Genomic DNA, 19,993 nt, shown 5'->3' with positions numbered 1-19,993 from the left:
GGGGAATTTTGTCAAAGGGATACAAACATCATAGCTGCCAAGAATCTCGCTGGGGAAGCTCAACACTCTGTAAGTTTAGAAAGATCTCATCCTCTCACTAAAAAGAAGTTTACAGGGCTGTTACCAGGACAATAAAAGTTACACGGGTGGAAGAATGAAGATCTCAACCACTGTGGAAAAACTGGGTCTTAACACAACCTTTGACAGCTTCTTTATCATGGAGTAGCAGGCCCAACCTCAAATTTGCATCTTTAACACACATACCTTTTGTCAGCAGCCTCGGTGGCAATCATTTGTATACATAATCCAGTTTACTTTCCCTTTTGCACAGAAAACATCCTTATAAAAAAGCATTCACCCACAAACCTCAAAGGAAACAAAATGTACCCTCAGCTGGGTGAAAGGCTGCCACAATTAATCTTGTGGAGCACAGAGAGCTACATCTTGGTTCGGGTTATATTCCAGCATGTGTTGAGCACAGCCAGGGCTGCACTATTTGTCCTGACACAGTCGCTGCCATACTTCACAGAGAAAAAGTTTGGGCTCTGTGTTTCTAAAAAGGCAAATGCTCCAAGTGCTGACACCACTGTGGATGAAAGAGCATCCAACATCAACGACTCACGGAGGGAGAATCTCTGTACTGCTCACTCTGTGCAACACAGATCACAAGTGGGTTTTGGGTTTGTCAGCTGTCCAACAGCTTGAAGAGAGAACTCACCTTGTAAACCACCAAAACGTCAATCTTGACAGGAAGCCTGAATTTAACTCTGGACATGGATTCTATAATGAATTTATCAGAGAAAAAAAACCCCAAAATAAATAAAGCAAGACATTTACCATTACTTTAATACAACAGTCTATTTTGATCAGTTTTGGCATATTATATATTACATGTACATACCTATGTCCTAATGAGACATAAATTGATTTCTTTCATTTCCCATGTCGCACTGAACTCCTTTCATATCTAAAAACTGCTTCATACACTGCCTTTAAATCACAGCTATAAAGTGAAATGTCATTCTACAGTTTCTGAGATGTTCATTTTAAGACATGAACTCAACTTCTCTCTCAGCTTGGTTCAAACATAAATCCAATTATAGAGACTATTTTATGATTGGAGAAGAAATTTAACCTGTGACACCACTAATATCTTCTGTTATTAATGTTTTTCTATATCTATTCTCAACATGTATAGAACTCATTTATTAGGACAAACCTCATGGACTTTCACTAACTCAAGATGAATGTTAAGCAAGCAGACCACTATATCCTAAAAAAACCCTCTTGAAATAATTAATATTACACTTCAATGCTCACAAATGTAATTTACACTGCTGTGAAGCAGCAAGCAGGAGAGCTGCTTTCACCACACAGCTTCAAGCCATTTCTGATGGCACAGACAACGGAAAAAGACTCCAAACCCCAGTATTACGCTCCATACCCAGTGTTTTGTAAGAGGGTTACTAAGTACTGCCATGTCCATGACAATCCAAAGCTACTTTCAATAACAAGTACTCTCAGTGAACTCTCAAAACACCATATAGTTTGTAAAATCCAAATAAAGCAAAGAGAAAAATACTTACAGCATCTTTATTAACAGGGGAAAAAAATGGAGGCTTCTCTTTAAAAAATGAAAGTATCAACTCGATGATTATCAAAGCAAAGTAGATGTAAAATGTGGTAAACCTGAACCTTTCATTTACATGGCCCTAGAGGGAAAAGAAACACTGTAAATGATTGGTTTTATTGCACTTCCAAGATCCCCAGTACTCACTCTCTCCCTTTTCACAGTTTCTTTTGGCAATTCCTTTCTTCCTCTACAGTTGAATACTACAAAGAAGATCCTAGCAGGAATTATCTCACAAAAGTATGCTCGGACTCTGACAAGTGCCTAAGAACATGCTTATCTCCAAGCTTTTCACTAAATTATGTCAAGTTCAAAGTGCTTACACATCTTCACTGCATGCAGACACCCTCTGGAATCAGGACTACATAACATCCTTTTAAATTACCTCTGGGGGTTCTTGCAAGATCATGTCTTAAGCATAGGAATTGTCAACCCAGATCAGAGAACATCCTTTTACTTTAACATCTTATCACTGACAAGCAGTGAGTGTTAAATACCTTCAGAAGAAGCTGCAGGAAAACCACTGCATTGCATAATAAGAGTTCCATCTGCTCTGGAGATATTTCCTTTCCTAATCATGAGTCTGCAGTTTACCTAAAACTTCTTGCTGTGAGGGTATGTCCTTTATATAGCTCTTTCATGCCCTAATGTCATTCTGAACATTCTCATTGTTCACTTAAAATGTAAAAACCTTAAGTGCAAGAGAAGGAATATTTGGTTCTGGGCAGTCACAGGAGGAAAAGTGTTACCCAGACTTGTTCTAAGGCTCTGCACCCATAATTTCAAGATGATTATGTATTGAAACATTGATAGCCCAATATTTTTACTTATTAAAACTGCCTCTATGTGGTGTTTGAAATGGTCTCACCAGATTGCAGCTATTATCTGACAAAGTTCTGCCCAGGCTCTCATTTAAGGTTTAATTCAATCGCCACTGGAATATTTATAACAGCCTGCTACAGGAAAATCCTTGCTAACAGGATAATGCTGCTAATATTACAAAGAAGCAAGAATAAAAACAAGGAATCACCAAACAGAATCAACACTGATTTCACTGAGGAGAAGCAATCACCTTAATGTTTTCCAAGCACTCTTTTTCTCTCCCAGCCTTTGATGATCTAATCACTGGAGCAATCTGCCTTGCCCTACTTAGTGAATTTGTTGCTGGGAAAAACTTAACAAGTTTCTTACTGTGGGAGAACCTGCTATGTTTTCAAACAGCAATCATAACAGCCCAGGTTTCTTTCCTCTCCCTCCAACTTTCTGTTCTCTATTCCCAGCCCCAGTGGAGTCAGAACGCTGTCCTCAGCACATCAGGCACTGACACCAGGAAGCCCATGGAGCTGCCTAATGTGGCCAAGCTGCCTAAGCAAAAAGGAACCTTACATATTAAAATGTGTCCTCTCTGATTACTACCCATCCCCATTTAAGCAGGGGGGATGAGATTTAAAAAAAGACAGGAGTCTGTTCCCATATACACAGTGTTGATATTGCTCTCTCATGTCTATCAGATTTCCAGTATAGCTCTGGGCTAAGCAAAATCTGCTTTTTGACACTGCCTGAGAAATCCAGTTCCCTTCTAGTTACGAAAGTCTGAGTCAAGGCAACAGAACCAAACTCCTTTTTCTCTCTGGCAAAACCTGGCTTCAGATCTGACTCCAAACTCGGGTGATTCATTCTTTTCACAGAGATGTGGATGGCTACATTTCCTGTTCTCCAAGTGCTAACAAAGATGGCTTGTTACCTGCGCTGTTGTAGTCATGATCTTTGACCGGAAAGGCCCCACTGCACAGAGCACAGACAAAAACCAGAAGATAATGAGCACTCCAGAGGACTGAATTCCTCTCAGCCTTTCGTACTGGATAAGCAGTGTAGCTAAGAGCTGTAAAAGTAAATACAGGAACACATGAACACAACCCCATCCCAGTACTCCCCCTCTTTGCACCCTCAGATGGCAGCTCCTAGAGCCACCATCGACTGGAAGGATACCAGAGCAGCAGGACCTCTCTGAAATGAGCCCCGTCATGACTTCACAGAGGTCAATGGCAAAACCTCCATCATCTGAGAGCAGCAAATAACTGTGAAATAATTTGTTTTGCTGTTTTCAGAGCCTCATCTCCAGAATTCAATTTTTAAGCCTTTGCAAGTAGGGCTAGGAACAATTAAATATTAGCTACAAACATTTTAAACAAATGTAGGGACTGTCATTTCTCCAATCCAGATGGACCATCATGACTTGTCTAGAAAAAAAGATTTAAAAAAAAAAAATTAACCAAGGGAATTAAAAAACTTAATGGGCAAATTTTACTGCTTTATTTTTCATACAACAGCCACAAGCCTGTTTGTCATCCTAGGCAAAGCCAACTTGTTTTGTTTAATGGAGGAACAACCACCAGGTAATAGACACAGCTTTCCAAAGTCCGATACAGTACTGAACAATGCAAAAGCCATGCTCCATCGTATCACTCTTTTGGCAAAGTCCTATTCAAATTCTCTCCAGAACTGGATCACAAGCCTGGAGAGATAGGTGAAAGCAGGCTGGAAGGCAGCATTATAAATACTTTAATTTACACAGCTGAAAATCTACTTGAGAGAGAGATTTGTGACTCTGGCCTTTTTGGTAGCAAAATTTGCTTCAGTAATACAAATACTAATAATACAGTTGAAAGAAGTCCAGATAAGGCAATGAATGCAAAGGGGCTCTTCATCCTTCATCTGTCTAAAAGAAAGTTATTCATACTGGTCATAGTGAACAGAAACAGCTACAAACCACAGTGATGCCAACGACCAGTGGAGTTACAAAATAGACTGGTGGAGGGGTTCTGTTTTGCAGGAGCTCATGGAAGGAGTAGAAGAGATCTGCCCAGCTCACACACCACAGCAGGACACCAAACAGCTGAGAGGAGGCAAACAGAAACAGCATTTGGTAAACTCCTCTCCAGGGGCGGTCAGAGAGCTAAAAAAAGCCCATTCTGATTCACAGATTCCCAGCAAAACAAAGCTGTGTAAACACAATCACAGCACTGATCAGCTGCAGTCTGATGAACTGTCCCACTGCACTCAAACCAAGCATCTCATCTCAACTGCTTTCTGAGGGATTCTGCAATCACAACCAGTAAAAAGACTAACGTATTTTGCCTGGATTTTTCCCCCTACTTAGTTTTGATTGGAAACACAGGCAGCACCCAGAGTAAAGGCAGACATGCCCTGAAGCAGAAGCCTGGTATTTTTCTCCAGGAATAACCTGAGTTATTTAATGGCCTATGGAAAGTGACTTCTTTGCTTTTCTTAGACCCAGCCACTTACAGACCTGAGGGGCTGCTGACACCAGGAACCTTTTAAGCACAAGGTGCAGATGAAATCACATTGCTATTGCATGGGGAGAGAAGCTTGGAAAAACCCTTCTCAAGCTTACTTTCACAAAGAGATAAAATTCCCACTAGATCTACCTTAAGGTCTTTGGTTTGCAGCTTTCAGTGGTTTAAACCTTAAGTAAGGGTGAAGCAGTGCAGTTTTGGCTCACAAAGGGGGATTGCTCAAGGCAGAGCAATCAATTCTTCTCTCTACCCAGAAAGGTGGGCTCCCAGGATGGATTTCCTCCCTCAGATATCTGTATGCACACTGTTTGTTCCTATGAGCAAGCTCTTCAATACGATAAATCGGAGGGAAATTTGTTTAAACCCTACTTCCTTGGATGCTGAACTAATAAAAATGAACTCTACATGGCCCATGGGGCACTGCAAAGAGCTCTCACCGTCTTGAACCTGCTCAGCACGGACAGCACGATGTACCCTCGTTTGTTGCGCTTCAGGTAGAGAAGGTAAAAGGGTAAAGCACTCCACAGGTAAATGCTGGGGATCCATGCCAGGATGGTGTTCTGGAAACATGGTGTTAGGTCTGGGTTATCCGTGTGTATTGTAAGGTTTGAATCCTGGAAGGGGGACGAGACACATTCATTAACAGAGAGGCAGAAGCGCTGCCAACTGGAACATCTGCTTGAATGAAGTTGTATTCAGATCCTGATGGAGTTAGCACACGGCCTGAGTAAGAGCTTTCCCAAAATACTTACCCCAAGCACTTGTGGTTAATCTGCTGTAGTGAAAGGGCTAAGTACAGCTGTAAATACTGGGCAAAACCTAAAAGAAAAAGATTTGTGCCCTCCTGTATTTCAGAGCTGGACATGCATTCTGTAGCAGACAAACCCCTTGTGTTTGTGCCTTTGCTGAGGCTTAGTTACAGGTACTGATAACACCATGTTCCTCAGGCATTCCCAGCCTGGAGTGCCTCTGCTAAACAAAGCTCCTGAGGAAAAATCCTCCACTTGAGAACTCATCCAGCAAGAATGTCCAGCACTGGAGAAAATGATCAGATTTAGACCAACCTTATGCTGACCTGGGAAAATCCCCTCCACTTACGACTAACACTTTGTCCTTCTTACTTATATGCTTCCAACTTTAATTACTTCCCTATTGTAAACCAAGGCAAAAGAAATGTACTGAACACGCAGGCAGGAATCAGATTTTCTTGGAAACATTTCAAGCAATGCTCTCCAGCTGTAACCCTGGACACCACAAACCACATATGCACTTGTACCTAAAGATTTCAATGCACCACATGCAAACACAGTTCCACAAGCTCAGACTAAAACAGAATTTTCAGTAGGGTAAAGGGGAACTTGGTTTTAATCAAACCTCCTGGAAATTCACAACTTGGATTTTACCATCTGATGCATCATCTTAAGTGTGGTAGATAAATACTTAACTTGCAAGGAATGTAAAATGACTTTGTTGTACTGTCATTAACAAGATGATGATAAAACTAAGATACCCCTGGTTCAAATATACTTTATTTCTAGATAAAGAACAATTTACTTAATTATTTTTGGGTCTGAGCTCTCAGAAGAAGGGTTTCAGTTACATTGAGCCACTTCTCATCCCTTCTAAGTGACAGACTACTCTGAAAATCAATTCCTCAAAGTATTTCCAGTCCTTCTTGTGTTTACCAACACAAAAGAGACTGAATGTTGATTTTAGGAGAACTGAAGAGCCACAATCTGCAGAGAATCTTTCCATTTCAGTGATGATCCATCAGAAGACACGTGCATCACTGAACCTGTCCACAAACACAGGAACGAGCTCGTTAAGTGTAACGAGGCTACAAAGCCTTAGCTGGGTGCAGGACGGTTTGGCTGAACTGTGACCCATTTGTCACTCGGTGCTTCAGCTTTGGCAGCGGTGCAGGTTGGCACAAATCCACCAGCTCCACATTGGAACTGCGCCCTACGCGCAGCTGGTGCCTCTCTAGCCAAGAAATGGCTTTTTTTGGAGGCACTCAGGCACCCAGCATGGGCCAGTAGAATAAAAACAGCCCCAATTACCTCAACAGGTTTGTCCAGACCTCGGGCAAGCGTCAGCCACAAATCAACAACACAGGGGCAATTACACAGCAATTCAAACACAAGATCAAAACCAAACCAAACTCCAGCCCCACATTTCTTCCAGCGAGCAGGTCTCTGGCACCAGAATGGATGATAACATTTAAAGAGTACCCATTTTTTGGCTCATCATCAAAACATTTCAGCATCTCTAACATAATAAGCTCCTCTAGCAGCTACCCTGCCTGGGGCAGGAGATGTCCTGTAGAAGTTTGAAGCTCCTTAGTTCCCAAGTAGGAGCTTATCTACTCTCATTTATTCAACAAAATACTAATTTCCTCTTTAAATTACATGTGGTTTAGCAATGTCTTGAGCATGTTTGCAATTGTGTTCCTTTTGCTTGCTGGAAAAAATCCTGGAAAAGGAAAGCAGAAGAAGAATAGCAATAACTGAAGCACAGAATAAAACAAAGACTCTGTTTAAGGGAAAAGTTATTGAGGGGAACCCCCCCCCCCCAGTTTTTAATTTAAAGCTTTCCTATAAGACCAAAATGTCCAGGAATAGCTTTCTGTCTGACAGCAACCTAGAAACTGCCCCAGATGTCCATTAACTTCTGAACTGAACACAAGCTGCCTATTGTATCCAAGACACAGACTGCAGGGCTGCCAAGCCATTGGAAGGTTTTCATTTACTCTTATTTAAACAAGGCAAAGGGTTTGCATTTCTGAACGTAAAAATGCAGCTGGCCAGAAAACAAAAATTCTGTCCTAAAAAAAAAAAAAAAAAGTAAGATTTTGAGATTCAGTAGAATTATCCACGAGAATAAAAGTGGAACCTTTCCAAAATTATGTGAAACTACAGGAAGCAGCACCCACGTGAGGGCCAACAAGAGCCTACTACTTCCATGGCACATGGGAACAGGGATGTGGGCTGAAGGAGAAACCTATGGCCAAGGTAACAGGACTGACTACTGGCTTCTTGGTGATGTTTTTCCAGGTCCAATTCCAATCTGGAAGAGATAAATAAGCTTTCCTGCAAGAGATGTTTCTATAAGGATCTGCTTCTGCTCTGAGAGCAGACTGTTCCCATCCTGAATAGAAGAGGGGTCCCTGTTAGAAGACAGAGTGCCTAAAACACTTAATTCAAAAAGTTGAATTCCATACAAATAACTTGCTCTCCCTGAGGCCAGGCTGAAGTGCATTAATGTTGCTATGTGTCCTGGGATAGAGTTCTTACGTATTTATTTTTCTAAATACACTTCTATTTATTTTCTCCCTAGTAGCTGATACAGTGCTCTGTCTCTCTTTTTTGTTGTCTCTCTTTGCATTACAATTATATTATGATTATTATAATTATATTTTATTTCAATTATTAAACTGCTTTTGTCTCAACCCATGGAATTTACCTTTTTTCCACGTCTTTTCCCATCCCAGCAGGGAAGTGGAAAGGATTAGTGAGCAGCTGCTGGCTTGGGTTAAACCATGTATGATGGTATGTGCCATGCAGCAGGGACTCTACAATGCATTATTATTATTACTTTTCAATCAGGGAGTCTGCAAGTTGGGTTTCTCACCAAGCAGAATCAGTCTTCACGGAGCTGGAAGTTCCACTTTATGGCTTTATAAATCACCACGCTGACAGTGTGTATTCCAACATCCACTCCAACCCTAAACAACTCATTTGGAGTCAGAATATGACACAAAGGCTCAATACAATCTCTCCTGACCAAGCCAACTTTGTTACCTGTTGCTACATACCCTTCAGTGCAGCAGTAAAGTTACAGAACTCCACCCTGGAGAACAAATACAAGAAGCAACAGCTGGAGGGACACATCAGCTCTTGGCCTCCTGTCTTTAAGGCTCCTGCTTCAATCTGGCTTTGCCTTTCTGAACTCTGTCCTGAGAAACAGAGCAAATTGAAATGTTTCTTGAGTCCTGTTCTGGTTGAGGATGAAAATACCCACCTTGGACTGTCTGGGTATAAAGATTTTCTTTGGACTTGCTGCTGAAAGAGACCTAACACACTGATGTTGGGGAGCACCCCTGTTACTTGGCTTGTGGCTCTGTGCTCTCCTGAGAGCTACTCACCTTCCCCTGGACATCACAGCTCTGCCCTTCAGTGACAGCCCCCTGAAAACGCTCTGCAGGCAGCTCTGTGACCCAGGGCTGTGGTGACCCATCAACAGGCATCTCACAAGGGGAAGTACTCAGCAGCAAATGTTGGGAAACACAACTTTCTCCACAAAACTCATCCCAGAGAAACCACAAGAGCCAGCATGTCCATCCCAGCCAGCATTGCTGCCACCCCACTTACCCACAAGCAAGTGCTGAGGACAATAAGCTGTGACCTATTACTAATCCAGACTCCTCCGTGCTCTGTGGCTTCTCCTGACTGCCAAATGCAGCAGCATTCCCTTGGATGCAGGATCCTTGGATGCTGGAGGCTTTGCTGGTGAGATGGAGCACTGCAGAAATCACCAGCCCACTATACTGAACTCCCTGGGCACAGGATTTACTTAATCCTCTAGTACTAAAATACAATGCAAACACCCATGGGAAGAGATTAGAAATGCTTGTTACAGCTTCACAGCAGAAAAGGGGTCTCTTGGAGTCTAAAACTTACAAATTAGTGGGGCTTTCTACTGATCAGTTAAGGGTATCATTGACAGGGGCCCTAGCCACAGCTTTCACTCACACCCATCACGCCAGTCTGTCTTTGGATAAACACAATTCTTGCATTAAGGGCCATCTGGACAGCAGGACTTGCATTTAAATGACCAGGTTTAAATACATGATTGTCAATTAAGGGAAGGTATTCAACAGGGGAAGCTCTGAGCAGCATTAAACCTGCTCTAACACTTAGTACTTTCTATTATGTTCTCCCCTCTGGAAAAGAATGTTGCTATTGAAAAAGCCATCCTTAAAACTGATAATGCCTTTAAAAGAAATAGAAGTTCAGTGCCACGTATCTTGGGCTTCCTGCACATCATCCATTACAGCATTTAAAGAACAAACAGAAAGCCTAAACCTAGGCTGCAAAACAGGGACAGGGAAATTCCTGTCTGTCTGTTTCCCAAAATCCCCAGATGACATTATGAAGCCTGCTGAAAAAGACCAGCTGGAGTTTTGGTCTTGAGTTTAAGCCTAAATCAACTCCTACTCCACTACAGAAGCTTAAAATAAGGGTGCCTCACAATGGCTTTACCCAGCAGTAAAAATAATTGCTGATGCTGCAGTAATGTTCTTCAAACAGCAACAGAGAGCATCCCAACCCTAGAAAAGACAGCATCTCTGCAGTGTCAAGCAGTTCTCTCCCTTAAAAGGATAACATTAATACACGCTTCTCTCTGAATTTCTACAGCTCCAGAAGAATGGTGAAGAGCACAGGAAACACAAACCCAACCTTTATCTGCTGGAAGGTGAAGGCCATTGGGCTGACGTCATTCACACCCTACCCAAGGCTAACACACACCCTATCAGTGATTCTGTGTCAGTTATCACTGGTTTGCATGTTACGTAAGATTAACAGTTACACTGGAAAGCTGGCCAGGAAGGCACACATCCAGTATGGAAGATAGGGAAGTGAATCAACATGGTACATAAACATGGCAATGGTTTTCTCGTGTAGAACAAATTGCTAGTGGGAATGGAAATGCAAAGCAGACTTTTCCTGCCCTTCTTTAGCCCCTAGGTCTGGTCAATACCCTGCCAGGGAGTTTCACTTGCACAGCCTGGGAAAAAAAAATAAATAAAAGGAAAAAAGTCTAAAGGAAAGGAAAGAAATAAAAAGGATCTTTCTCTTGGCTCTACCACACTGCCTCCTCCCAGGAATGAGAGTGGCTCTGAACTGCAACACTAAAAACTACCGAGGCTCAGTCTTAGCTACAGCACAGGCTTTACCTCAGCCTCTCCATGTCTCACCTCCCATTTCTACTTGTTGTCCATCTCCTCTGCTTGGTCCCTGTCAATAAACTCTTTGGGAGCAACTCTAATTGTCCTTTTAGAGCATAAATACCAGCAAGCACAGCTCCAGGCCTCCAGAAGAGCACCAGTTCCAAACGGGCTTTTCAGAGCACCATCACCCATTTACATTTCCAAAGGAACAGTGTCACCCTTACAGAAAGAGCTGGATGCTTCATTAATCCCCAGTGGCTGCTGCACCACCCAATTCTTCCTCATGTTTACAGAGCAACCTTTCCCCCACCTGGAAAGGGCAAGCAGAAACAACATTCTTCACTGCAGCAACACTGCTCAGAAAGAAGGCGGGGTTGAGGGACATAAGCATCTACAGTTCTGCATGAACCACACAGTTAATAACCAGAAATGGTGTTTTTCTCTTTTACAAAGCACACTGCACCAGTTCTCTACATAAGTGAAGGACACTGGGCAGGATGCTGAACTTCCTTTCCCAGCAGTAAAAGGATCTTCAGTGGCTTATTTTATGGGATGAAATAGGCGTGGCACAAGCCCAGAGCCTATTGAATTATTTTATGGTCGTGGAGTAACTTGTCAGAGGTTTTTGCTCGAGCTGAAGTTTCATGATACAAATGCTACCAACCATGCCTTGCACTTGAGAACTGCAACTAGATATCAGTACTAGACAGTAATTTCCTTTTTTATTCTCCTCTTAGGTTTTGAGTTTTAAGATGAGAAGTTCAGAGCTTCTTTGCTGTCAGATACAAAAATAAGACAGGATGAAAAAAAGGCAGATTCATATCCCCACAGACACAGAAGCCCAGGATTACCTGGGGCTTTCAGAAAAGCACCTGTAGCCTCAGGGAGATAGTGAAGGAGACCACACACTATATATGGATCTAAGACAACATACACCTAAAGTAAAAGTAAAATCCATCAACTACAGTTGTTTCAGTTATGCTCAGTCCTCTTGCTTGGACAGAGGGACATTTTTGACTTGTGGAGGAGAGGGCATGGTGCAAACATACAAGTAAAAATGCTCAAGAATCAAAAGCAGGATTGAGAAGAAAATAAAACAGGATTGTTCCTATACAAGGAAGTTCCCAACTGTCTTGTAAAATTGACCAAAGCTATGTACTGTTGGGGAGAAAACTTCCTGTTAATGGCATCATGAAGGCTTTTCCTATGGTCTTGTGCAAGCACCAATAAAAGAGTGGGGTGCCCTGTTGCAGACCAGTGTGATAATGGCTGTGGGGGGGAATATCCTTGATTTAAGCCATCCCATCTCCTTTCAGTTAAAGGAATTGGGTTAATTCAAGGATCATCACAAATGTAACTCAATTAAAGAGACAGGAACAGCTCAAACGGCTGCGAATGAGACAGTCCCACTGTAGCTCCATTTTAAGCCAGCCCATCCAGTTGGGCTGCTGTATACTAAAAATACAAAGGACTGTCACAAAAAATTGCCATCAGTCCTGCTCTGAGAGCAGTTGGAGGATATTCTAGAATAAAAATCATTCTAATGGGAGGAAGAGGAGAGAATTTTTCTTTTAATCGCACAAATGTCAAATGCATTCTCAGAAAGCTTCAGAAAGAAAAAAGACATTATTTCTGAAACAGCTCCCATGAAACAGTTTCTCTTCTCCATCTCCTTTATTCTGTTCTAATTCAGGGCTTTATGACACTGGCACATGACATTCCTGTAAATGACCTAAATTTTATTGCATTGACTTCACCGCTCACACTGCCACAAGATTAGCACAGGGACAAGGTGCCAGCTCACACATGCCCAGCATGGAATCAGGGCTGGTGGTTGTACAAAAGCATGGGCACATTCCTGGGAATATCTCTGGCTGCTGGCCATTCTGCTCTCCTCCAGCTCAGCCAAGGAACTTGCAACTGGATAATGGCCCATCACAGCCACGGTGGGATCAGGAGACAAATCGAGCATGAGCTTACTGGGAAAAATCAAAGATCTCATTTAATAGGTTTCTCAAAAGAATTTTTTTTAAATTAAATTTTAAACACTAATAGTCTCCTTATTTTAATACATTACAAATTTGCACATGTTGAAAGGATTATCTCTCCCGTGACACAGCAATTTGCCTACCAGGTAGGTGAAGCCCATCTCAAAACGCTTTATATTCCTAAGCACAGCGATTAAATTTTAGCTTCATTTTAAGGAACTTCTCATGTGACTTGGATTTAGTTCCAGTATAATTTCTTTTCAGGAGGCAAACTTTATAGCATTCCAAAGTCCCAGACACCACAGCTACCAGCTGTGTCACATAAGCTAAAATGGCCCAGGGAGGAACAGTTGTGTTGAAAGCTGAAGAGTTTCATTAATTGACACCATCACTAAAGGACTCACTTCCTACTAGCAGCTTTCACTGGTATCAAGTTTTGCTCACAGCTCTCAAATCCAGACTTTGTCTTTCCCAAAGACTGTCAAATCCAGGCTATTTGACTATACAGTCTTGCCATTTACACACAGATGAACGGTATCAGACCCCGGCTAATACTCCAAATCCAATGCTAAATATTTATATTTGTACTGCTCCTGACATTGAGGATCTGGGACCCAAATCCATTAGCAACAGCTTCCATTCGATTCATGTCAGGAATCTGAAAATCTTGGAGAATTTGAGCTTGAGTACTTAATTGCTTTTAAGTTCAGGATGTTGCCAACCCAGCTACCCTTTGAGAGCACATAACTTCACAGATTTGATGTCTGAAGGGACTGTTAAAGTCACCTAGTTTGATCTCCCACGTAATATGAGAAAGAACAGAGGTACCTGATGCAGTTATTTGTGAAGAGATTTATAGGAGTGGGACTCAGCTGAAGTTGGACACAGTTAACAAAGATTATGTGGAGATCTGCATCATGTTTAAATATCTAGAAACACTGAACATTCTGTGTTTAGCACAGGGTGGCAGAAGGGGAAGCTAAAATATAAACAACAGCCAGTCTGGACCATACCACCCCACTGCAGGATCCTTCCTTGGCAGTGATCTCCTACCACCTTCTGCTTCACTCATCCTCTGCTGGCACTGATTTAGCTGAAAATAATGGAATTGTTAAAATTGAATGTTTTATTATTAAACCACATAAGTTGTGGAGGGGTTTAAATACACTTTGTACACATGCTACAAGCGGTACACTATTCGTCATCTTCTTTGGAAAAAATATTTCTGCCTTACTACAGCTATCCTGAGTCACTTCAACTACAAGAAATCTAAGCATGATACAGCAAAAGACGAAGTTATGCAGAGGGGAAACTTGTGGCACTTTGAACCAGCAGAGCAGGAGAACGCATTTCCAGAGAGCAGCGTGACTTTTAGTCCAAATCTACCAAAATTTGACAGAATGACTCAAGGTGAAGGAATACCCATAAACCTAAAGGTTAAAGGGGTGCTTTGTACGGGACTATCACCAAGCCAAGACCGAGGTATTGTTTACTCTTGAGAGTTGCTGCAACTTCCTGCTGGATTACTCAAGAGCCTCTGGATGAAGAAGGAGCCAGCACTCCACGTGGGATGGGGAAAAAACAAGACCTCTATCAGGATACCAAGACACAGGGCGGGCAAGGAAACCGAGCTGTCAGCTGAGCAGGATCGAAAGGAACTGAGAAATTGTGGCCTCCCCTTTGAAATGTTCTATCGCTTGTTCTCTCATTCCCCATTTATGCTGTAAAAAAACCCCACACTACCCAAAACACAAGCTGCTGGTTAAGCCCAGGCACTGTGCCTGTGTGCAGACCAAGGCATTTATTTGCCCCTCATCCCAACATTACCCAACAGCAGTGCTGAGCACCCAGGGTTTTAATCTCACAGCAGCCCCTGAGCCATTTCTTACTCAGAGAGGCTGAGCTGCAGAAAGATGAGGTCTCTCTCCACTGGAACAGAACTTAGTTTTTCCCAAGTTTGTGCTCTTTAATCACTAGGCTGAAACACTTGTGCAGCAAACATTCCCCAGGAGATCACTTTGCTCTGGACTCAGAGGCCACTCACGTTTTACTACAGTGGAGAACACAAGCAACAAAAAAGTGATAATTCACCAGTATCTGCTTCTCTAAACAGAGACTGTGGGCCACGTTAATTGGCACACCTATTTAGCACTCCTACTATCACACAGCAAATATGTGGCACAATAAATAGGAGGTCATTATGGGCACTGGTGAAGAACACACCTAAGGCCTGCCTTGTGTGGGTCTGTGCTGTCACATTCATCTCCTCCCCAAAGGCATTCAGCACTGCTAGGAGATATTAACAGCTGAAGTAGACAGTACGATTCCAAGTGTTCAGATGAAGAGATTGTTCATACTGCGTTATGAAAACATAATATTCTGGTTGTTCCTCTTTTATGCATAAATAACCTACATTTGCATTGGCAATTTGCTGATTCCACGTTCAACAGGTAAAGCAGTAGCTGGAAGCCAAAAGCTTTTACAGATTTCTAATGGGATCTACAGTGTTCCCTTTCATTTCTTATTTCTGAAATGGGTTGAACGGGAAATTATTTTGCCTCTTCAAAAAAACCACATAAAACGCAACCAGCAAAATTTCCAGCGAATTTCCCCACCCTGAATCAGAGTGAGGAGTTGAAACCTTAAAACTTTTGATAAGTCAAAAAAATCCAAGATAAATAAATTATCTGTTAAAGTTTATATATTTCAAGATAAACATTTTCATGAGCTAATTCTGAGCTATTTTGGTTTTTTTCTGATTCCCTTTTAACAGAAGAGTATTGTAGTTGATTTAAACTCCAAAACAAAGAGCTGTTTAAATTGGACAGTATGTTTCCTTTCACTCTAAACAGTTTTAAAACTGACACCAATATGACGTTCAGCTTCCAAAAATATCTAGATTTTCTTTGACAAAAAATGGGGAGTCTAAGTTCATCAGCTAATGAAAAAGTGAACATTAATATTGGTTCACATTTGATCGAGTTCTTGTTCTGAACTGCAAAGCTGGATGTCATTCATTAGTTTGGTGCACAGGCTGGGAACTGCCTTTCACCTGGTTCTCCCTTCTTCAAATGCAGCAAGAGAAACCCCAACTTTTGTGGGAAGATTTCAAACAGAAGCATCTACCTACATTTTCTTATGGAACAACATATTTGCAGAGCAAATAATTTCAAGGTGACTGTCATCTACCTGGTCATCACTTAAAATATCCCATAAAATCAGTGCACCGAGTACACTCCTGCTGACAAAAAATACTGCCAAAAATAGGGTGATCACTGAGTTCAACCTGCTGGTCATGGAGTCACAGTGTTACATTTCACAGAGTTGTTGAGTACCATTATTTAAAACAATTAAACAGATGGAAAGTTTTTTCTGACCCTAAGCAACCGTGGAAGAAAGAAAACAGGTCCACAGAGAGCAGACACCACAGAGAGCAGCACAGAGAGCACCATGCTGGTGCTGGAGTGTAACACTACAGCATAAAGTACATAATGATGCACTTACTTCATACTTCAAACCAGGAAAACCGTCTGGATATTTACATTAACGTATCAATAAACTGCTACAAGAGTTGTTGCACTACCAGCCTTCCTTGAGAAGCTAAGACCTGCTTCCGGAGGCAGCCAATAGACCAGGGCCCAGTGTCGATCTGTTCGTGCTTGCTCCTGTCCTAGAAGTGTTTATGGTAGAAATAATACACAAAAATACTTGTTTGAGCAAGCTTATCTTCCAGCTGCTGTGGCAGAGTGCAGAGTGCTTGGAAATGAAATACAAACAAAGAAATGTAACCAAGGGGCTTGGGAGCCAAACTCCTCTTTTAAATAGTAATATTGGGAGAGATATTGAAAGATAATTGGTTATCTGAGGATGGAACTCAGCATAAAGTGCTCGGTGCCAACTGCTTGTGCTGTCCTGTAGCAGCTTTCCAGCAGTGATGCAACTTCAGACATTCCTTTTCATCCCGGCTCCTCATTTGAAAAAAAATCCCCTTTGAGCTAAAGCAGCGTAAAAGAAAGGAACATACAAAAACTGAGTCACTGGGGGGGCAGTTCCAGATTCACCATACGTGCTCACATCCCCATGGCTTCGCACGGTCTGAGCGCCTGCCTACCCAGCAGAGAGGCAAACAGCACGCTGTACCTTGGGGGAACCCGGCAACAGCACTTACACACTCTCACCATCGGAGCAGACCGTGGCAGCAATTTCCAAACTTTTGTGCTTACAAACCCAGTGCCCGGTGCGATCAGCCTTCCCAAAGGGCTGAGGGCTCCAAGTCCTAACAGAAGTCACCGCAATCCTTGCGGCTGGTGACTACCCCCGGCTGCCACGAACCCATCCCTCTTTCAGCAGTAACAAAGCACTGAGCGGGGAACACTGTGCCAGCCATGGGAGTGACTCCGAAGAGCAGAACACGCGCTAGAACAGAAAGGAACGGCCTCGGGTTCATCAGTGTGAGGTCCAGAGGCGGACTGTGCTGGGAGAGCTGCATCCCCCGCGGGATGCTCTGTAGGGGCGGTCTTGGCTCTGGTGTGGAGATGCTGAAGGGCGAAGAGAGCGGCCCTTCTGCTGCTCTGCCCGAGCGGAGGCACCGCACCGCCGGCTCTGGGACGGCCCCGCGACCGACGGACGGTGCCGCCCAGCCCCTCGGCAGCCGCAGGACCGGGCTGCCCGTGCCCGCTCCGGCCGACACACGGGAAGCCCCGGGCGGAGCGGGCACGGCGCTGCCCCGGCCCCTCCGCGGGGCGGGATGGGGAGGGAGAAGCTTACCCAGAAGCGGGACCCGCAGAAAGCCTCCATGGCGGCGGCAGGGGCGCAGAGCTGCGGCCGGCGCACCCCGGGCACCGGGCGGGGGTAGGAGCCGGTTCCTTCCCCGCTGGGCGGGCCGGGGGCGGGGGCGGCGGGGCCGGCGCGGCCCGTCCCACCCTCCCCGCAGGCGGCGGGAGGAGCCCGCACCGCCCCTGCCCACGCCCCTCGGGCCGGGGGAGCCCGACAGACGGGCCAAGGTCTGCCCTGGGCGGTGGCGGGGCCCGCTCTGAGGCGGGGCTGGCTTTCATCTGCTCCTGAGCCCGGGCACCTCACGCCGTGGGTGACATTCCAGGCCCCCAGCTCAGCGTGACCTGCTGAGACAGCCGCACCCCTGCTCGTGGAGGGGGGCTTTGGTGGTACCCACGCGTCAAGAAGAAGCTGTGGAAACCCCCATCCCTGGAAGTGTTCAAGGCGAGGTTGAACGGGGCCCTGAGCAGCTTGATCTATTGAGTGAAATCTCTGCCCATGGCAGAGGGTTGGAGTGACATGATTTTAAGGTCCTTTCCAAGCAAAATCATTCTATGATTCAAGTGAAGGTTGTGCTGAGGAGTGCGCAGAGCTGGGCTGCCTGCTGGCTTTGGGCTTAACGTGTCCATCCATCCAGACCACTCAGGATAATGTTAACATCATGGAGAGGCTCCTTGTCTCCCCTTCAAAGTGCTGTGGAGTGTGATTTCCCCAGCAGGACTTAAGTGGGCATCATATCGCTTCTCCATCCACCTACAGCCTCTTTCTTGATTGCTTCTGCTGTAGACGTGATTAAACCCATGGCATGGATCCATTTTCAAAAGCCTTCAGTCAATATTTTTTTGTGATTATATGTAACTAATAGGTTTCATAGTGTAGCATGTTGGACACAATCTGGATTTCACCTCCCCGTGATGCAGAAGCACTGTTTGCTTTCCTCTTTATTAGGACTTCCATAGTATTACTGACCTTCCTACACCTGCTGTTTGTTCACCCACTTGCTGCAGCATCTGGTTCAATTAACATTATCTCACGCAAAGTAACCCTGCTGCCACAAATCAGTACTTTAGGGATCTGAGTTTCTTTCCTTCCTGTAACATGAGGAGTCCTCAGTTAGAAGGGTGTGGTCAAAAACGTTCACCAGAACAAAAAGGAGTAGAGTAGAATCATAAATCAGAGAATCACAGAAACATAAATCAGAGTATCAGAGAATCACAGAATGGTTTGAGTTGGAAGGGAACTTAAAGCTCATCTAGTTCCAACCCTCTGCCATGGGCAGGGATGCCACCCACTTGATCAGGTTGCTTAGGTCTCCTGGTCTTGAACGCTTCCAGGAATGGGGCATACACAGCTTCTCTGGGCAACCTGTTCCAGTGCCTCAGGGAAGAGCAGTGCTGCTGTGTCCCAAAAATATGTCATCCCTAACAAAAGTACTCTGCTAATCTTTTACGGGGACTGTTTCCCACCCAAAGTACTATCAGAGAAAGCCACGAGTACTGCTGAGAATTTACCTCAGACATTTACTATAACCTGGCTAAAGGTGTGCTGTTCTTATTAGTGCGGGAAGATAAGCTCTTGCCCAAGATAAGGTTCTCGGGTGATTGCCTACAAAATCTGAAATGTCAGACTGAGCCAGGCTAATCAACACAATCACGTTGCAACCCTCTGGAGGAAACACCAGAGAAGCCCTTGCCAACTGGTGAAGGAGATCTTCTAAGGACACAGTGGGTTGGCATTGCAAGCCTTACAATAAAACTTTTGTTCAGTGGAAATTGCACTGCAATAAAAGTTCTAAGAAAACTCAGGAATAGCTGGGAGTTAGTCCTTTATGGCTCTTTAAATCTCCGGCAACAACTTGTAAGAGCAGCTGCTTCAAGAGAAGTGCTGAGAATTTGATGTCTCCTGACACATGGACGTGCTCCACTGGGTTTCTTGCACCAAGGAGCAAGATTTGGTGCAGTTTGAGAATGTGCTCAAAATTAAGACCAGCTCTGACATTATGAGATGTCACAGATACAGAGGCATGTCACAAACAGCTACTGTAGGCTGTGTGTACAGGAGGGGAGAGGTTTATTTTATCAGTGTGCTGCACAGTCCAACTGACATGTGAATTAATTCCTGATTAAATTATTGACTTTGGTGATTCTATTGAACCTCATGTTTTTTCCACCATATCCATAGAGGAAGGTCCTGAATTAGGGTATTTGCCTTGGTCTCACAAGATTCTAAAGTAAGGAGCCCAAAATAATTCTGCCACTTCTTTCATGTTCCTAATTAATGGTGGACAGCTTCTGCTGTCATTCATGCCATTAAGGAGGGATGGTAGTGATGAGTG

The 19,993-nt window shown here is 43.8% G+C and overlaps 1 protein-coding gene across 1 annotated transcript in view; it reads right to left on the bottom strand.

Moving 5' to 3' along the window:
* Positions 1-17,697, bottom strand: part of ABCC3 (ATP binding cassette subfamily C member 3) — a 46,394-nt gene extending 28,697 nt beyond the window's left edge. Inside the window, exons 1-6 of the mRNA XM_082293956.1 lie at positions 17,653-17,697; positions 5,385-5,561; positions 4,401-4,526; positions 3,375-3,512; positions 1,587-1,712; positions 719-780 (exon numbers count right to left, since the gene is read on the bottom strand). Of these exons, the coding sequence (XP_082150082.1) occupies positions 719-780; positions 1,587-1,712; positions 3,375-3,512; positions 4,401-4,526; positions 5,385-5,561; positions 17,653-17,682 (659 nt within the window). The 5' untranslated portion in view covers positions 17,683-17,697. The remainder of the gene's footprint in view (positions 1-718; positions 781-1,586; positions 1,713-3,374; positions 3,513-4,400; positions 4,527-5,384; positions 5,562-17,652) is intronic.
* Positions 17,698-19,993: the final 2,296 nt, after the last annotated feature.

Source organism: Coloeus monedula, assembly GCF_965178545.1.
Source record: "Coloeus monedula genome assembly, chromosome: 19".
Lineage (NCBI taxonomy): Eukaryota > Metazoa > Chordata > Aves > Passeriformes > Corvidae > Coloeus > Coloeus monedula.
This window is presented reverse-complemented; position numbering and strand designations above follow the sequence as displayed.